Source organism: Prunus persica, chromosome G2, assembly GCF_000346465.2.
Source record: "Prunus persica cultivar Lovell chromosome G2, Prunus_persica_NCBIv2, whole genome shotgun sequence".
Taxonomy (NCBI): Eukaryota; Viridiplantae; Streptophyta; class Magnoliopsida; order Rosales; family Rosaceae; genus Prunus; species Prunus persica.
The window spans coordinates 23,246,007-23,265,938 of record NC_034010.1 but is presented as its reverse complement, the minus strand read 5'-3'; the positions used below and the strand labels follow the sequence as shown (position 1 = coordinate 23,265,938).

At 37.6% G+C, this 19,932-nt stretch overlaps 3 protein-coding genes across 4 annotated transcripts; all 3 read left to right on the top strand.

Moving 5' to 3' along the window:
- LOC18786006 (homeobox-leucine zipper protein ATHB-12) lies at positions 5,314–6,788 on the top strand. Its single transcript, XM_007218151.2, has 2 exons — positions 5,314–5,935; positions 6,054–6,788. Exons 1-2 carry the CDS (start codon positions 5,555–5,557, stop codon positions 6,396–6,398), a joined length of 726 nt encoding a protein of 241 aa, XP_007218213.1. The 5' UTR covers positions 5,314–5,554; the 3' UTR covers positions 6,399–6,788.
- Positions 6,893–10,804, top strand: LOC18785539 (uncharacterized membrane protein At1g16860). Of its 2 annotated transcripts, none has more exons than XM_020557731.1 (4): positions 6,893–7,756; positions 8,651–8,806; positions 9,799–10,007; positions 10,105–10,804. In XM_020557731.1, the coding sequence occupies exons 1-4, from the start codon at positions 7,445–7,447 to the stop codon at positions 10,304–10,306; spliced, it is 879 nt and encodes a 292-aa protein (XP_020413320.1). In that variant the 5' UTR covers positions 6,893–7,444; the 3' UTR covers positions 10,307–10,804. The 2 variants fall into 2 exon arrangements, with proteins under 2 accessions (XP_020413320.1, XP_020413321.1); XM_020557732.1 differs by having other exon boundaries at positions 10,085–10,804.
- Positions 17,621–19,807, top strand: LOC18785158 (cytochrome P450 78A9). The gene is made up of 2 exons (XM_020556145.1): positions 17,621–18,858; positions 18,956–19,807. The coding sequence occupies exons 1-2, from the start codon at positions 17,854–17,856 to the stop codon at positions 19,595–19,597; spliced, it is 1,647 nt and encodes a 548-aa protein (XP_020411734.1). The 5' UTR covers positions 17,621–17,853; the 3' UTR covers positions 19,598–19,807.

Sequence of the window (19,932 nt, the reverse complement as noted above, 5' to 3'; positions counted from 1 at the left end):
TCAAATCCCCCTATCTCAAGCCAGGTTGTCCATTTCCATTTCAAAATTCAATATAAAACCCTACCCTATACTAATACTAATATTCCCCCTCACCATATTGTTAATTTCGATTATAATATAAAAACTTGAAAATGTACATATATATATGTATATGTAAAAAGGACAGGTGATCACACAACCCACCTGGAGCTGGGTTTACTACGCTCACTTTCCTCCATAGACAAGCCATATGCTTGTCACGTGCTGTGTCTGTGGCACACTGTAACTCTGTGTGGCTCTGTGCGACTCAGTGTGACTGTGTGAAAGAGAAAAGGTAGGGGGGGAAGTAAGAGTGGTTGAAAAGGAGGAAAAGGTTGAGAGAACTTTTGAGAAAGCTTTTTGGCACTTAAGTCAATTTGGTGGCTGGATCGAGAAAAAAATTATATATATATATACTCGTACTTTGTACTAATCACTAATATATATATATATATATATATATAAATTAATCAATCGCTAAAGACTAGAGATCAAACAACAAACTGACTGCATGCTCTTCATCTTTTGAATTCCTTTGGCATGCAAAAAAAAAAAAAAAGAAGTAAATTAAGATTTTGAATTCCTTTGAATTAATGGCCACGGAGCTATCACTGTGGACCGTGATGGTGACTGCAGAGAGTAGCTGGTAGCCTGGTATTGATGTTGAAGAGAGTCAATGAAAAATTCATATCCAAAACTACATTTACCATAATTTAATTTGATGGTGGAAAACCTTCTCAGTGCATGCAAGGATGTATTTGGGCTTGGTTCCATTTTGTATAAAAGTTTATGGGCTTGGTGGTTCATACAAGTCTTCATGCCCAACTATCATCTTCAGGTCTTCAGGCCCAGTAGTTCATTTTGGGGCTTTTCAACATTGACTTGGGAAGGACTTCCATGTTCTGGGTACAAACAATCACTACTAGAAATCTGTGAAGTGAATTTTGAAGCATATTGTCACACTGAGTTGTGTTTGGAATCTCGTTCAGGTTTGGCACTTATAACAAAGAATGAAGCTCGGCTTTGGACGGATGGTCGCTACTTTCTGCAGGAGACACATCAACTTAGCGACCAGCGGCAGATTATGCGAACGGAGGAAGACCCTGCTGTATATAACTGGATGGCAGATGTGAGTCACTAGTTCTTTGAGGAACCCTTGTAATTATTTTCAATGTTGTAGATTCAGTAATCATTATATTTTCTCATATATAGCTTTCAACCCTTTCTGATCTGCACAACAGTGATTTGTTTCCTTTAGTCACCCCCATCATGTATCTGTCCTAGTGCTGCTTCATGAGTTGCTTCTAAATGATGATTCTCGTTATTTTTATTTACAACTTCTTTGTTTCCTTTAGTGGGTCTAAGTATTGTAATGGGTATGATACTATGGGGCATCTGAATAGATGTGAATGTGTATTAAATAAAAGGAATGATCATTAGGGACTGATATACCTTCAGTTCCTAGGGAATGCATTAGGCATGGATGTAGTTCTTTAATAGAATACATGAACGTGTATTGGGTATTACAAAAATGTGGGATCCATTACAAATATTAGGCACTGATTTTTATATTCAGTGACATATTATTTTTATATTCAGTGACATATTATCAATAGAGGACTGCCTTAAAAGACACTGATATATAACAGTCTCTAATACTACAATAGGCATCTGTTTTCAGTCCCTAAAGAAGGCAAAAGAGACTGATACCACTCAGTGCCTTTTGAGCTCTTTTTTTAATAGTGAATGCACATTTGTACACTTACATGAGGAGTGAAATAGACACAAGAATTCCTTGACACGGGTGCAATGCACTTTGTGACTATCTTACTCCTCGTATGACCAACCATGTAAAGAGAGAGAGAGAGAGAGAGAGAGAGAGAGAGAGAGAGAGAAATTGCGTGACACCGAAATTCCTCTCCGAAGTGAAACTTCCATGTCAATGAGTATGGTGCACCATTATCTCCAATTATGCAAACAACAGAGTTGTGCATCAAAAGTTACTTGACCTAATGAGAATCGCCGAAGTCTTTTACTCTCAAACTATCTCCTGACTCTACTTATATTTTGATTCCATTCCTTCATGATACTTTAGATCAATGTTTAGTTCAAAGTTCTAGAGAGCCAAATTGCAAGACAATCTCTCATGTTGGATAAGTAAGAAAAAACAGTGAGTTGTTTCTTTCCTTTTTTGCACTAATTTTCCAAAGTCATATCCAATGCTAATAACAACTTTGCCCCTAACTTATATATATTCGTCTTTCTGTTGGCTACAAATTGTCATAAAACAGAACCACTCATTTCTAAAATTCTAGGTCCATTTAATTTCATGGCTTCCAGAAATTAACCAACTCCATCCGCCTTCTTTGGAATTTGACATGCATTCACAGTACTGTTCCACCAACCTTCGTTCCCATATGCGACAGACACAATGACTGTGACTGCAATTCAATCCCTTCATGCTCCAACCTCTTGATGCCAACATACCAAAATAAAATAGACCTGCTTGATCCAACAAGCTGCACCGTGTTGCGCTCTTTTGACGCCACGTTGCTTTGCAAGTACTGGATCATTATTCTGCTAATGTGGCATGAAGAAAAAGTCCTAGCTTCTTCACACCATTGCCCTTTCGTATAACATGAGGACCAGCTAAATGTCTTAGTCTCCTCTTCTCGTATTCCTTTGCTCTAAACTTACCCAAGGGAAAGAATGCTACGTGTTGAGAGCATTAATCCGCATCAGAAAATACAAGCATTGCATTATTGGTTTAAACGATGATCATGAATCTTCCCATTCATTGTTAATTAATTTGAATTGGACATTCACATTCTAGTATAATATCACAACATACTCTCAATACGAGAGTATTATATATTACACATGAGAAATAAAAATTAATCATCGTCATTCGTTATCAGTCAATTTTTAAGTAAAATGCTCACATTCTAATGCTAAGCAAGCAACAAAGACCATGAGTATGCCTGATACAAATAAAACAACAACGTGCGTCATTTTCACACACTATCTTCATCACTTACCATCTCTCTTTTTCTTTCTGATTAATTTGTACTATATTAATTTCATGACTTCATGGTGACGAGTCTATGTCTTTGCACAAAGTAAAGTGTTCATACTTTTCTTTCCTCTGATATGATAAGGAGTAAGATCCTCCTGCCTAGCTATGACAATATTGTAATTTAAAAAAATTCAGCATCCAATCTCCGTCCTCCAATTGTTGCCTAAACACAATTGAATAAGGGAAAACATAGTCAACAAAACATTTTCAATATTAAAAATAATAATAACTCTAAAGATAAACAACACCATGGAAGAAACGTGGGGACATTCCCTTTACCCTACATCAAGGCAAGGCCCATACAGTATTTTAATGAATTCCTCCAACTTATGCAATTTTGTAATTATCGGTATGAATTTCGAAGTCTCCACCATGTACAAATGAATTATTTAACATAAAAAATAATGCAAATCGTAATATATTATGTTGTTAAATTGTCAATTTCATTCAAATCTAAAAATAAGCACTGACATCATCACATAAAATGCTAGAAAATTTTAAAGAAATTATTTTCATAGTATTCTCTCTTAAGAAATCTTAATAATCTTGTTAAAAAAGGAACCGAGATTTCTTTTGCTAATTAAAAAGGACCAATATTATGTTGTGATCTTGGAAGAGTTGCTAGGAGGAAGGGCAAAATGACCACGTGGCAAGCCAGACTGCACGACAGACACGACAGACAACCTGAAATAGTTGTCCCCACATACACGACTCTAAGTTGGCTTGAAATCAGTACAAAGACAAGGGCACGTGTCGATTTTAACAACTGAGCTTTCTGCATACAACCGTCAGATCTCTGCCACGTCAACGAGCCATCACCAAAACTCCAGAGAAAATGGGATACCGAAGTTTTGACCGGGAGCAGGTGGCGAGAGATGATTGGGTGACGGAAGACAGGTGACAGGTACCTGTCGAGATGCAACTAAGTTCATTGGTTTAAAATAATATCCTCTGCCATTTTTTTAATGTTAAGATGGGGTCTGTAAATTGATCGTATGGGAAGGAGAATCAAAATTGGACACGTTCCGAAAGTGACTTTATCAAAACATTTTCATGGCTTGAGTCGAATTTGTTAATGGCTTTGCTCTTGCTTGAGCCGAAGCCTTGGAGCAATTAGGGTTTATTGAATCATTAAGTAGGAACTTGGTTTTAATGATGGAGACCTATTGCTCATTAATTTTTTGATCACATAAACTTGGCGTGATAAACGTGATGACGGTATTTCTTTTTATAAGGCGGCTTAATAATTTATATGGTTTGATAGTAAACAAAATCGTTAATTAAGTGTATAGTTGAATCTGATCTTATTGATAGTCTTTTTTTTATTATTGAAAAATTCTATGATTACATTCATATTAAAATGTCCAATTAAAGTAGGAGGCATTGCCACCACTATATTTTTCGTGTTTTTTTTTTTTTTCTCCCTAAGAGATTTTAGCACACGTTGAAGTTGTGTATGAAAATGTTGGTGTCCCTACTCTTTAGAAATTAAGTAGTTGATGTTATAAGAACTTGTCTAGCCACTAATACATACACTAGAGTGAGGCGAGCATATTCAAATTACACCAACCCAATATTATTGTTACAATTAAATTGCCAAATGCTCTTTTATGTTTTTTATTTATTTTTATCATGAATGTCACATGGGTAAGATGTTTGATAAAATACCTAAAAAAGACCGAGACAAAATACAAAGTAAAAAATAACTAGATAAGGTGACGTGCGGACTTCATCTTACCTGAAGAAAAAGAAAAACACATGAATTCACTATTGCGTCCCGCACCTCATAGTATTGGTATATCTCCATGTAAATAAGCTATGGATTACTCCTAGGCCTAGAAGTATAAGACACCAAAACCAACACATGGAAGAATTTATGTAACATCATAAAATCAACAAAGAAGGATTGTTCAATGAATTAGAACGTGATTCACGTTCATATTGCCGACAGTCTACATAGCTAATAAGGAGAAGACTCAAGATGTACGATGGTTTACACAATGACAAAGACGTAGGCATTTTAAAATCGTATATACAAATCACCAAAAAATATTCTGCATTAAACCACACAAGATGAAGATAATAAATAAACAAGTCAGCTCGGCTATAATCCTAAGCTAGCTAGAGCCTAATTCACAAATAATATATGGATTATGAATAAGTTAAAAGAAGAAGAAAAAAAAGGGTAAAATTATTTAATTATTAATGCACTGAGAAAAATCACTATACGCTATGAGAATGCCCATAGATTTTGGATATAAAGAAGCAATCAGAAGTCACACACAGAGACCAAAAACCATGACATAAACACACATAAGCTAAGCTTTTGAGCCAAATCCGTTCATGCATATCAAGAAGAAGGCACACACTCCCAAAACATTCCCTACCCGAACAACCATCACCAAATTTGCAGACCCAATTAGTACTTATGCTGATTAATCTTTGAAGATCCTATCAAAGATGATGTTAGACCAAATTGAATATTCTAGCCCCACAGCAGAAGATGATCATGAGGGTTTTAGCTGCATGAGCTCACTTGAAGCTGCTGGCAGTGTGAAGAGGAAGAACAGCAAAAACAAGAAGAGATTCAGTGATGAACAGATTAGATCATTGGAGTCTTTATTTGAGTCTGAGTCAAGGCTTGAGCCAAGGAAGAAGATGCAATTGGCCAAGGAGCTGGGTTTGCAGCCAAGACAGGTTGCAATTTGGTTTCAGAACAAGAGAGCTAGGTGGAAGTCCAAGCAGCTTGAAAGAGACTACAGCATACTCAGAGCCAATTACAACAACTTGGCATCAAAGTTTGAAGCTTTGAAGAAAGAAAAGCAGGCCTTGGTTATTCAGGTAATTAATTAACCAATTGATTGTTCATTCTGTTTTGTTAATAGGGTTAAATACAATATTAGTATTAATTAACAGAACCAATATATCTGATTAGATATGTCTTGTGTTTTTGTCACAGGTGCAGAAGCTGAATGATCTGATGAGGGAAAGGCCAGAGGAGGAGAGGCAGAGCTGTGGTGAATCAGACAATGGAGATGCAGCTAGGTCTGAATCTGATCAGGTAAAGCTTAATCATCTGTCACTTGAAAAATCAGAGCAAGGAGGGCGTGGGGTTTTGTCAGATGATGACAGCAGCATAAAGGCAGAGTATTTTGGTCTTGAAGATGAACCAAACCTTGTGAGCTTGGTTGAATCTGCAGATGGGTCCTTGACATCAACTGAGGACTGGGGCAGATTGAATTCTGAGGGTTTCTTTGATGAGTCAATTAGCAGTGATTATCAGTGGTGGGATTTCTGGTCTTGAAAAACAGAAAAATTAATGTGTTCATCTTAACTGGAGTCAAGAGAGCGAGAGAGAGAAAGAGAGGGCATGCGTGTCAATTCATCACCAATCACATTAGATTTTGAGAAACCCTACAAATGCATCTAATGAGGACTGAGACCAAAAAAATTATGGGGATCATGTGGGAGAGGTAGAGCCACAGCAGCGAAGGCAAGGCTTTCAAGGATTTGAATGAGCAATGTGTGCCTATGTATAGGCCCAAAAGCCACACACACACGGACATATTTATGCATTCAAATCTCAACTAGAGTTTTGTAGGTGTTGGTATATATGCTAGCTGCTCGACATTGAACCCTGAACACTTTGATGTAGCCTCTAACATATGTGAATTTGTTCTATTTCTGTTGCCAATTTGCCCATTTACACACACACACTCACAAGTTCTACACTGCACTTTAGCAAACATCAACTTCTAATGTTAATTAACTGTTAAAGCCAATTGGCAAAATCAAATAAATAAACACATTAACATATAATTTAACTTATCGAGGGGTGGCATCGAAGTATCCAAAGCGCAACACAATCAAGAATTGCATAAATCATGATACTTTATACTACTTTTTTCTCATACCATAATGACATAATTAAAGACTATATTGAAACAAAGGAAAACCCAAAATTGATCTCAAATTTTTCCCGACAGATGAAAGCAATTTAAGTTGGCATACCCGAAATCTCGAGTGCAAAGTTTGAATGAGTTACACAAGCCCCTAGTTCTCATTACCCGTTTTTGGCTTGTTAGAAACACGACATCCGAACACGTACCAGGCGGCGTCGTTTCACGTGAAAGTCCTTTAAGTCAACGCAGGACTGGCCAATAGGCTCTTCGATCTGAAACGGCACCGTACGCGTGCGAAGTGTCCAAACGGCATTGCGTTTCAACGCTCGGGCACTTGGCCACTCACTCCTTCCCCATCACGCTCCGTGCTGCTGTTGCTGCAACTGGTTCAGTAAAGGTGGGTGCTTTAGCGAAAGGCACACGCCATAGCAGGCAGCCCATAGTCGTAATGAACGACCTCTCAAATGCAGCTCTGAGAGACCACCAAAGCAGCGCCTTTAAGCCCATACCTTCTCTGGTCCTCTACATTCTTGTACCCATCTTCTTCTTGGGCCTCTCGGTCTCCATCTTCATCCTCATTGTTGTCCACAACGCCCTCTTCTTCGTCTCCTTCCTCGTGCTCTCTGCTCTTGTTTTTGCTTTCGTTGTCTGGAACAAGCGTCACTGGGCGAAGAAAGCTGCATTCTTTTTGTTCCTCAACTCTCTTCCTGAGTCTGACCTTCGTCTCGCTCAGCACGGGCAGCTTGTTAAGATCACTGGGGTACTGTTTTTCTAGCTCTTTTATCTATTTTTCTGTTCTGGGTTTGTTTTGACTTGTTTTTTTGTTTATTTTTGTTTTTGGGTATTTGGAAGTGATTTGTTTTCGTGTGGGAATGTGTTATTGGAGTGTTATGTAGATGTAGTTTGGGCTATTTATGTTTGGTTGCTGAGAAATTGGAGGAAAACGAAGGAAATTTTGGGAGCCTTGTTGTTTTTATCTTTTTTCTGTCATCTGATTCTTTGTGCAACTAAGCAGGGCACTGAAAAATGATAGCTTGAGTATTTCTGTTTCAGTGCTATGATGTACTATTTACTTCAATTGGTTTAATATCAATGCATATACGGTAGATTATGTGAAATTTAAAAATTTAGCCCTGTGTTGGGTTTCTGGCATTGGTAAACAAAGAAAATATCAATAGCAGTTATTGTTCTAAAATTCAAATGAAGCCCATTAACTTACTTCAGAATACTTTATAGCGGTGGAAATCAGAAAACGTGTTTGGTCTCATTGAACTAAATTCAAGGCTTGGCAAGCAATCAAAAAGCTTAGATTATTCAAACTTCGTGCAAATATATGTTGATAACGGATGGCACAATTTCATCTTTTAGTTTCTACATGTGAACTAATTGAGAATGTTGTGTGAAATCTTAAATGACATTAATAATGCATATGAACTAATTCCGCAACGTTCTAACAAGCTGATAATGCATGTGATACACGGTGGTCTCTAAACTTGTAGATTACTGCATTATGGTTAACCTTTCCTGTTTTTTCTTGCTTATTTCCTCCAGTTTCTCATCCATCAGTCAATATGTGATTTATTCTGTTGGTAGGTTATAATTTCCATCAACATGTTGGGGGGCTGATCCTAATTTATTATTCTGATGATTTCAGATTGCTTCATGTGAGAGTCTCTCCCTGGAATCTTCATATGAAAAGGCTACCGGATGTATCTATGCGTCTACTCTTTTATATGAATATAGGGGATTAACTCGACAGCCAGTGAATATCAATAGTTCATGCTTCCAGTGGCATTTAGCATATTGTGAGGTATTATGTTCTTCTGTAGCCTTTCAAACAAATGTTCTTCAGTAGCCGTGTAGATCAGTGAAAAGACTGTTTCTTGTCCTTCTAACTAGATGAAATATGTTGGTTGCATTCATGAGATAGATAGATAATGTTCTGTTTCCATGTTTATTCGTACTTTGAGTCCATTTTGTGCATTTAATTAACTTAGTAGGATTGGAATGCTTTCTTGGTACTCAAAATGATGATCCAGTTTTTTGCTTTGTTGATGGTTTTGTTTTCTGCCACATCCTTCTGATTATCTTGAACTTCAACTCTGGACTTCCTTTTGCCCTTGTAGCACGTACAACTTTATCCAAATTACTTCTTTTCGCTGTGCATTTAGCTCTTCTCATAGCCCCTGTGGCTAAAGATCTTAGCTCATAGTTGCTCATTGTTCTCAAGTAGAGCTGCCTATCATCTATCTAGTAGCTTTGCCTGATTTTCATTTGTCCTGTCTTGTGGTTCTTTTATATGGACATGCTTAAATATTTTGTTTGTGCTCTAAAACATTCTGAGGTTTGAAGGCCTCAGGCTCTGCTCCTTTCGTCAGCTTGGATTTGCTTTTCCTGTTTTTTTTTTTAGCATCACCTGGTACCTGCAATAGTCTGATAGTTGGAAGAAAAAAAATATGAGGATGGTAGAAAAAGTTGAAAGATAGAAGCGTGTGGCTTATAAGTGACTTCAGGCTTCTTATCAGTTTCAATATTTAATTTCTAAGTAGTATCAATAATACACATTTTGCTATCAAACTTATCATGTATATTATGCTTTTAGATATCTCAACTAAACTAGCCAAATGCATCTTACTACTTTTTTCTTTCTCTAGATATATTCTATTGTCTGTGCAGATCTCTTACCCCTGAAATCTGGTTTTTTCCTTCTCTCTGCTATTATTTGAACCATGAAAAATAGAAAATATCTGTCTATTTGGAATTATAATTTTTTTTCTTCTGCTTCGGCCTTCCACCTGACAGAGATTCTCCACAGACTTTTACTTAACCGATCAGAAGTCTGGTCTTAGAGCTACTGTCAAAGCTGGTTCTGGTTGTAAAGTTATTCCACTGGTCGTTGAGAGCAAACTTGTCAACACTAAAAGATGTAGACTCCTCTCCCCTCACTTGAGGAAATGGTTAAGTGAGAGAAATCTCTCGTCTGAATCCCGTCTACTACGTTTGGAGGAAGGGTAACCTAATTATACATTAGAATGTTAAATTTCTTTTTTTCTTAGCCCTGAGCTTCTTAAGAGCTTATGTACTGCAGATTTGCATGAGTTTTGGCAGGTATGTACAAGAAGGCAGCTCTGTGACAGTATTTGGAATGTTGCATAGAAACAATGAGATAACTACGATTGTTCAACCACCAGAAGTAATCTCCACCGGGTGTCTATGGCGAAAACTGCTTCTCCCAGTCGACATTGATGGGCTGATCCTAAGGGTCTCTCAACTGGCTCAGCATTCTGCCAACCCAAATTCTATACAATAGCCAGAAAGATAGTAGGTAGGACAAGATTTTTGGATGATAACCCTTTTTTCATTTCAAAACTTAACAGTCTGTTTGACTAACCATTATGTACACCTTCAGCTGTAAAACATTAATTTGCTCTTGATGTCTCTTTTCTATAGCACTTTGATTGCTTCTGTATGTGTGAATGTCCTTATCTTCTTAGTGCAAGAAACCATCTGGCAATAGTGACATTAAAAAATATTCCAAAGGGCCAACAGCAAAACCAGGAAGACAATGAAAAGCCCATTAGCATGAAGAGAACGGAAAGAAGAGCATCATTTTAAAATGGGCCTTTGGATTTTGTCCCTCTCAACAATTGACTAAGAAAAACAAAAACAATGTATCAACTTTCTTTTCAGGGTTTTCCTCTCTGTTTCTTAAGCAAAAAAAAAAAATCAAATAATAACTGGTTCGATCTTCTAACATTACAGCACCTTTGAAGGTATATACTGAACTCCTCTTGATTAAAAAAAAAAATATATATATATATATATATATATAATCTATTATTACAGGTGTTTTGGGGATGATTTACTAAATATAAGGTCAAGGGTTGACAAGTTGAAACTGGCAAAGGATATGCTCTCACCATACAATTTTGATTTATGATTAAAAAAGTGTCAATCACTTGCCTAATTGCAGATTAGTACATTTCGCTTTCACTTTGTATGATTTTAATGGGGTAGTGTAAGTAGAAGATGTGACTGCCCTTTTAGCAAAAGGCTTTTACCTACCTCCTAGACTTGAACGTGCTAACAAACTTCCATTACCAAAGTTAAGCACAAATGACATTCGATATTGACCTTGTTTGTTTTTATTTGGATTTGACTTCGTAGTCAACTCAGCTCTTTCTAGCTAATTTCCAGCTAATAAAGGTATAAACTTGTTTAATTATAATCCAATTGGTGTACACTTTTCATTGTGGACGGCATGAAGGTATTCTCTGAATAGTAAAATAGACTAGCGCACCACCTTGGTCACAAACTAGTTTAGTGCTAATTTAAGACAAAAAACAGGATCTTAGAGGTCTCTTCTATTTTATTTATTTTATAAAAATATAATAATAAGGATGATTCGAACATCTTGCAATGTTGGGAAGTGAAGTACCATTAAATTTAGACGTCTTTGTGATAAAATTTTAAATTAAAAAAAAATCACTTATGTTTGTAATGTATATGTTTCCAAGGAGGGTCGTCTTGGTTCATTTTGATATTGATACAAATTATCTACAAGCCAGAAATTTGTATATTTTGTGTGTGGAAATTGATGGGAAATTTCATTGGATTATACTGCCAGTGGGTGTTTTTTAAACAGCAGCAAGATGCCAAGAAGGTTGGTGAATCGTCGTATCATATTCGTATGAACTCTACAAATGGAAGACTGGATTTTCTTTCTTTATTTGTTCAGGCCATAGTCTAAGAATAGATAGAAATCTTAAAAACTATCTTCAATATATAAATCAAGATTCCACTAGGCGTGGTCTTTACTCTTTACCCCTTCATCAAGTCCACCCCCTACCTCCACAACCAGAAATTGGTATTTTTAAGCACCAGATATTACACCTAATTATTTGTGTCATCAAGCATCATAAACAAACAAAAAAAAAAGCTTTGCGCTGCCAAAGGGCACCTTACAAAGTCGTTGGGGAATGTTATTTGATAAAATAATATAAAAATTATTATTTACAAATGAAATTATTAATCTTTAAAAAAAGAAATGACAGTTTCTTTCATTGACATGTATAAACGACTAATCTGTTATTGACATGCATAAACGACTAATCTGTTATCGACATGCATAAACGACTGACAACTCTTATTTAGTGTAAGCCTCGTAATTGGTGCTTTGTGAAAGAATGATTTACAATCACCACACGAGACAAAACTGTTGAACCTATAATTGACCTTTCATTGCATGGTTGGCCTCCACTTCAACTAAGATTCATGATCAGAAAAATCTTGGGTATTTTCTTCTTTTCTTGGGGGTGGGGGCTGAAAATGAGATTTCATTTCATAGTAACCTCAAAAGGAGAGGAAGAGGAGAAGAAAGTAAACACAAATGTTTGGGTTTAGTTGTTAAACAATAAGCATCATTACACATGTTGGACAATGTTGATCTGAGTATCTTAGTAAAAAAACAAAAAAAAAGCATAATATCCCCTTCATGATTAGTTTTGATAATCCAAGCCAAGATATGATTCCAATGCAGCCAAACACAACTCCTGTAATCATCATCTATGATGATCATGATGTATATAAAAATCCAAACCCTCAAATCGTTCCTGTTGATTCATGCAATGTCTCGATTAAAGTTGATATGCCATATATTTTTTTTTGTAAGTATGCGTACGTGGGCGGCATATGCATGCAGTTTGGTGTTAGATATTTGAGACTGTACTTTTGGGTTGTGTGGCACCAACCAGACTTTAAGAAGTGAAAAAAATTGGAAAAGGAAACAGTAGAGAGAAGGACTACTATTGGATTTTGGAAAAATAAAGTTTGTGAATATTGAGTATGTGCAAGTTGTGTAAGCCTATGAGGTGCTTGAAATTATAAACAAGTATTTGCACATCACGAATCTAATCTGGACAAAGGAAATCGAGAATATGAGGTCAAGATTATGCTTTGTTGTTTATCTGATTAGTTGCACTTTGGTTATGCCTTAGAATTTCATAAAGTTGGTCCTCCATTAAAGTAAGCATCCTCCATAAACATTTCTCAGTGTTGCTTGCTGGGCTAAGCTATCTGTATTGATCATTTTAATCCTCAGAAATTGTGTTAATTAGTGTGTTTGATTAATTAAATAAATATAACATTCCAATATTTCCAATCCCATCGTTTGGTCCACTCTCTCCCTCGTTTTACTTATTTATTCAACAAGTGTCGTGTATGAAATTTGAAGTCAAGATATTATGTTGTTTAAATATAGCTCGTTATCAACTTTAGGAGACACCAAACAAATGAATTTGTGCAATATAGGCAATTCTCATTGATCCATCGTGCAAAAAACTTTGGCATGCATGTTGAAGTTCAAATTTATGGCCTGGAAAAACATAAATATGTTTTGTTTATGGGAAGTATAATTGACATTTGGCAACATAATTTTTGCCATCTTTGTAGACAAATTCAAAAGAGGATGGATAGATCAATGAAGATAGGCAATACAAGCACAGTGAGTCAGTGACTTGGAATATTTTCAAGTGATATTTGATGAGAAGAAGCAAATCTACATGTAGGACCCAACTCAACTTCTCAGTTACCTCTGTTCAACTTTTTGCAGTCAAAAGAAAGTGGAGTTTGCAAGAGTCATATATCATCAATTTATGCCTCAAGAGAACCCCACGAGAAAGAAGGGCTCCTTGAAGGACCACGGATCAAAGTTGAACATATTCTCCATTATTCAAAGATTCAAGTTTCTGAAAGGAAAAAATAATAATGAAAATATAAAAGTCAAGAATCTTGAGACCTCCCCCACCCCACCCAAGCCAGTCAAAATGGAGCTTCACCCAGTTAGATTATAGCATCGAATCCAATCATCGTGGGAGTTGTTTAAAACCAAGTGGGTTAGGTCCTCACCATCGCAGCTAGCCCACTAACTTGCTTCTTTGTTCATTTGACCTTGCTTTCTAAGATTAGGGTAATCAAATCATCCAAATCCTAAAACTGAGGTTTTTTTCTTCACTCTTTAATGATTTGTTTTCAAGGAATAGAAAGTAATTTTCATTTGTCAACAAACTTTTAAGATTTTCAAAAGCAAAGTTAGAGTGTCTAAGCCTCAACTACCCTTGATGCGAATGAATTATATTGGACTGAAAATAACAGAACACCTGACAACATATCTTTACATACCAAGAATTACGAGATCACTCTTTTTATTCTGGGTTGACGGAGGAGGGATCATACTATTTGAGCCTTCTTTAAGTCGATTACAAAATTTCAAACACAGTATTTGTTATGTTGGAATATTGTATATATGTCTCTCTTACACTTGATTAGCGATTGATGACGTATTATCCAAAGATACTTTTTCTTTTTCTTTCTAAATGAAGCATGGCTCATCATGGTACGTAATATATTACACGACTTGTGAAACTCATTCAACCAAAGTATAAACACCATGTGCTCAAACTTCCATGTAGGTTCGTGCACAAAGGTTAAATGAAGAGAAGACTTCCAACAAAGTTGGACTCAGCTAATTGGTTTTGGATATATTAATACACAAGTTAATGTAAAACACTAACATATGTGCTCAATCCTTAACCATATTCTCGTGACGACCTAAGATAAATGCATAGGTTTCATCGAAATGCCATGGATTTGCATTTGCTTCAAATATAAAACCATGCAATAGGCTTGTACAAATTCCCAGCATATATCTTAATCACTTAGCAATCTCCGCTTGATTAGACCACTACCAATTCCTTTCTCTAGCTACAAATTTGGTTTAGTCAACCACGTAAATAATCATATGGTATGAATTTGTTTAAGAAAAATAATGCAATTATAGTATTATATTGTTAGATTCTTTCTTCTTTGCATATGGCGTTCAATTAATTTCGTGTCCGTCTCTCGTTTTCGAAACATAAAAATATGTACAGGTTGCAAGTTGCATGGGATATCTTGATTACATAGTAATCATCGGCATCCGACCGGAACATTAAGAAAATATTAAGTGTTTGTATTATGAGCTGGTTTGCTCTACAAATAGTAATGCCATTAATATTGTATTGTTTAGCTCATTTTATACTTTCTTTCACTGCAATTTCGTCTCTGGTCTTTGCATGCCACGTCAGCTTCTCGTTATATTATCAAATTCAAACATATATAGATAGAAAGGTTTGAATGCCATGGGAAATTTCCTTGAAGTTTGCTGGTGACCTACACAAGATGCGTATACGCATATTTGATTTGCTCTTATAGTCTTCACACTTTGTAATATTCAAACCCTAATTACAGTCACGCTTAGATTACATATCCCCTTTTCGAAATTAAAATATTATTTTGCAATTTTTAAGGTTTTTTTTGTCCTTGTTTTCTTCTTGCTTAAGTCCCAAGAATTGTGGTGTAGTGTTTGACAGAGATCAACCAACTCCCCGATAAGCTTACCTAAGCACATTCATTAAGTATGGAGATTAAAATAAAAATTATCCAGCCAATATTTGAATGTTATTAAAAAAATTATGAAATCTTTTCTTTCTTTTATTATTATTATTATTTTTTAGCTTAGCTTAGGGGGTGAGTGAGTCCATGGCTTTACTTTAGTGGCACACGTGCAAATATTTAAATTGTAATGATGGTCATGGATTCATGGCGAGTCCATCTTATCATCACCAAACCATGAGCAAATTTACATTAAACTAATTGATGTCTCCATATACCAGTTAACCAAAAATAAAATAAAATAAAAAATAACGACAAAAGGAAAATACGCTACCTATTGTGTATTGACTTGAATCTAGTCAGGGTCTGCGTCCCTCGCAAGTCTTTCTTTTGACTGCATGCTTGCTTACAATTTTTAACTTTCGAGACAAAAGGAAATCACATTGTTGGTCCCTACAATACATAATCAACTCGTATTCAATACAAACATATGAGAATACCACAATAACTTATCGAGTGACGTATTTAACTCAAAATACGGTCTAATTTTTTTGTTCATTTGTCATTGGTACGTCGTACGTAGTACACATATTCGTACTGTAGAATAGAAAGATCACTTCAAGTCATCAGAGTCTACATTTTTGAAGTTAATGTCTCAAAGGTTATCTTGCCTTTTCATTTTTTAAAAAAATCGTATATAAACATTTGAAGATGTATATACATATCAATATTATGTCTTTTTTTGTTGTGCGTAGCGATTTCCAAGTTCCAAAATACGCAGAGGAGCTTTGGAACGTGGTTAGGAGCTGTCGTGGTCAAGGTGATTCATGGATATCGCATGCAACAGCCACGTGTCAATAAAAACAGCTGAGAACCATAACTCGAGGAACCTCTGAGATATCATCAGGCCATTCTCTTTTTGCATACACGCCTAAAGACAGTGCATCGGATCAGATCCCACGAGTTTCGCTGCATGCGCCCGTCGCACCAAAGATTTTCCCTCCTATGCATGCATGGGCCTTCATGTGCATCCAAACGCCCTCGCCGAACAACGTACCGCCAAACGCCGCCACGTGTCCGACCGCGCAACCTGAAAATGACGGCTGCCATGCTTCCCTTGTCGAGGCCTCCCGGCCAAAATGTCTGCCTCACCTGCGCTGCTGCGCATGTCATGTCTAGTTCTTATCACGCTCTATTTATTTGCTTTTTTTGTTTCAATTTTCTAAATCTGTACAATTGACGCGAATGTGTAATTTGATTTCTTTTTACAATTCCATTACATTTGTTTAATTATTTACAAGCGGAGGGGTCAAAAAATTAAACCGCCAAAAAGGGGATGAAAAGGGTTGACGTGGGAGGCGTAGAGCACACGAATATTTTAATTACAACACACTTTAAAACATTTTAAATGGTAAAATATAATCGTAATTAGTGAAAAAAATTGATAACCAGGTAAAATTAGATCGAAGTCTCAAAATGAGGAATATTTAGACAGTGACTACCACCAGTTGCATCTATTGAATTGAACAGCACTTTTACTTGCAATATTACAGTTCAATAACTTCAATTTATTGTAATTGTATTCCATATAGTACCATATGTAAGTTCTGTTACGTAGTTTTTCATTCCCATGTTTGTACTTGTACTGCCCGAAGAAATTGAAAGGGACAAAAACAAGGAAATGAGTGCATAATGAAAACATGGAAGTTCTTATAATATCAAATTGGTCGTTTAAAAACACCATTATGGATGAATTTTCAAATAAATCAAAATTATATTGTGAGAGGATAATGATATGTTACTAATTTATGGTGAAATGGGTTTTAAAACAGTGGTTAGGGTCGACTTTAGCACATAACTACTTCGTACATTCGGACACATCTCTTCCCAACCCAATCAATCTAAGATTCCTGTACATTTTTAAACATTTATTTATTTATTTTCAATTTAGCATATAGTTAAATTTACTCTGAAGACCCACTTCAATTTGCAAATTCTGCCAATCGTATTCGACTATACAGAACTAAAATGACAATCATACCCCCGCCCCCACCCCCAATCCACACTTCCTGCACATCTGGCGGCGCATCTATGAAAAAAAAAAAAAATTTAAGATTAAAAGAAAATGAAAAATACAAAGTTGTTTCAGTTATACGCCCCCAACTATTGAGAGTCTTGAGTATAACGGTTTTCTTTTCCCAATTTCTTTTGTATTTTTCTTTTTCTTTTTTATATATTTTTTTGTTTGGGTTTGTTTTGTAGCGCAAGCTACCAAAAATCTATGCACCGTATCTCATATCTTCCCCTATATATTGCCCCATTCTTCAGCTTATTTTTGGTTCAAACTCAAAACCCACCTCTCTCCCTCTCCCTCTCCCTCTCCCTCTCACTTCCAAACCAAAACCCACTCTCTCTCTACTCTCCGCCATGAAAACAGACATTGAAAACCTCTGGGTTTTTGCCCTAGCCTCCAAATCATTCCGAGCCTTCTCTGCAGAAAGCATTGCATGCACGGTTCTGCTCGTAGCTCTGACATGCCTTGCCATGACCTTCATCTACTGGTCTCACCCTGGCGGCCCAGCTTGGGGTCGCAACTTCAAAAACATCATTCCACTGCTGCTAAAATCTTCAAAAACCAAGCCCGTAATTCCCGGCCCCAGAGGCCTGCCTCTCATCGGCAGCATGGCCCTCATGACCTCCCTGGCCCACCGCAAAATCGCCGCCATGGCCCGCTCCTGCAACGCCAAACGCCTCATGGCCTTCTCCCTCGGCCAAACCAGAGTAGTCGTCACGTGCCACCCCGACGTGGCACGTGAGATTCTCAACAGCTCCGTCTTCGCCGACCGCCCTGTCAAAGAGTCCGCCTACAGCCTGATGTTCAACCGGGCCATCGGGTTCGCTCAGTACGGCGTCTACTGGCGCACCCTGCGTCGAATCTCCGCCGCCCATCTCTTCTCCCCCAAGCAAATCAAGAACTCTGAGGTCCAGCGGCGCGAGATAGCTTCTCAAATGGTGGCAATGTTTGGGACCCACAAGGAGAAACTGGCCATTCGTGAAGTGGTCAAGAGGGCTTCGCTGAACAACATGATGTGCTCTGTTTTTGGGCGAAAATACGAGCTTGAATTTGGGGCCTCCATGAACAATGAGGTCGAAGAGCTCAAAGGGTTGGTCGATGAAGGGTACGATTTGTTGGGTATGTTAAATTGGTCCGATCATCTTCCTTGGTTGGCTGATTTTGATGCCCAAAAAATCCGGTTCAGATGCTCCAATCTCGTCCCCAGAGTGAACCGGTTCGTCTCCCGAATCATATCTGAACACCGAACCGGCGTCGAAGCCGGAAAAGACGAAAAGGCCCCTGACTTTGTTGACGTCTTGCTTTCGCTCCAAGGACCCGATAAATTGTCCAACTCCGATATGATTGCCGTCCTCTGGGTAAGCATTTAAATCAGTCTCTTGCTGCTGTTACTCAGATTTTTATTAAAATCTTCTTCATGTTAGTAATCAAAACGCTGTCGTTTTATATGTGCAGGAAATGATATTTAGAGGGACGGACACCGTGGCGGTTCTGATCGAGTGGATCATGGCGAGGATGGTGCTTCATCCTGATGTTCAATCGACGGTCCACGACGAGCTTGACAAAGTGGTGGGAAGGTCGCGAGCCGTCAACGAGTCTGATATCTCTGAGTTGGTGTATCTGACGGCTGTGGTGAAAGAGGTCCTGAGGCTACACCCTCCTGGCCCACTTTTATCCTGGGCTCGCCTCGCCATCACTGATACAACGATTGATGGGTATCATGTGCCTATAGGGACCACAGCCATGGTAAACATGTGGGCCATCTCGAGGGACCCGGAGGTCTGGGTGGACCCACTAGAGTTCAAGCCCGACAGATTCGTGGCCCGTGATGGGGAGCTGGAGTTTTCGGTTTTCGGGTCGGATCTGAGGCTGGCGCCGTTCGGTTCGGGTAGGCGGACTTGCCCGGGGAAGGCTCTGGGGTTGACAACTGTCACGTACTGGGTGGCTTCGCTTTTACAAGAGTATGAATGGCTACCGTTGGATGAGAATGCCGTGGACTTGTCTGAGGTGCTAAGGCTGTCGTGTGAGATGGCCAAGCCATTGGTTGCTAAAGTGCTCCCGAGGCGCAGTGGGGTTAAGCCCAGCTCAGCTCAGTGAAGTTTAATAGTAGTAGGGATAAAAAAAAACAAGAAAAGGTTCGTGCAGGGGTTGGTTAATGGTTTGGTAAAAAAAACGTATACCCTTTTACTTTGTTGGTCATGTAATCTTGCTCTGTTACTGTATCTTCTATGCCAAGGTATGGTTCAAAGTGTCTTTTATTAATGTATGTATATGGTTAAAATTAATACAAGTTTTATTTTCCTTAAACCTGCATTTTCATGCATGCATTTATGGACCTTCATTTGTAACCAAGAAGATGTCATAGGAGTTGATTAATTAACTAATCTTGCGGTGTAATTCTATAAGCGCCCCAAATTCAACCAAACTAGCAA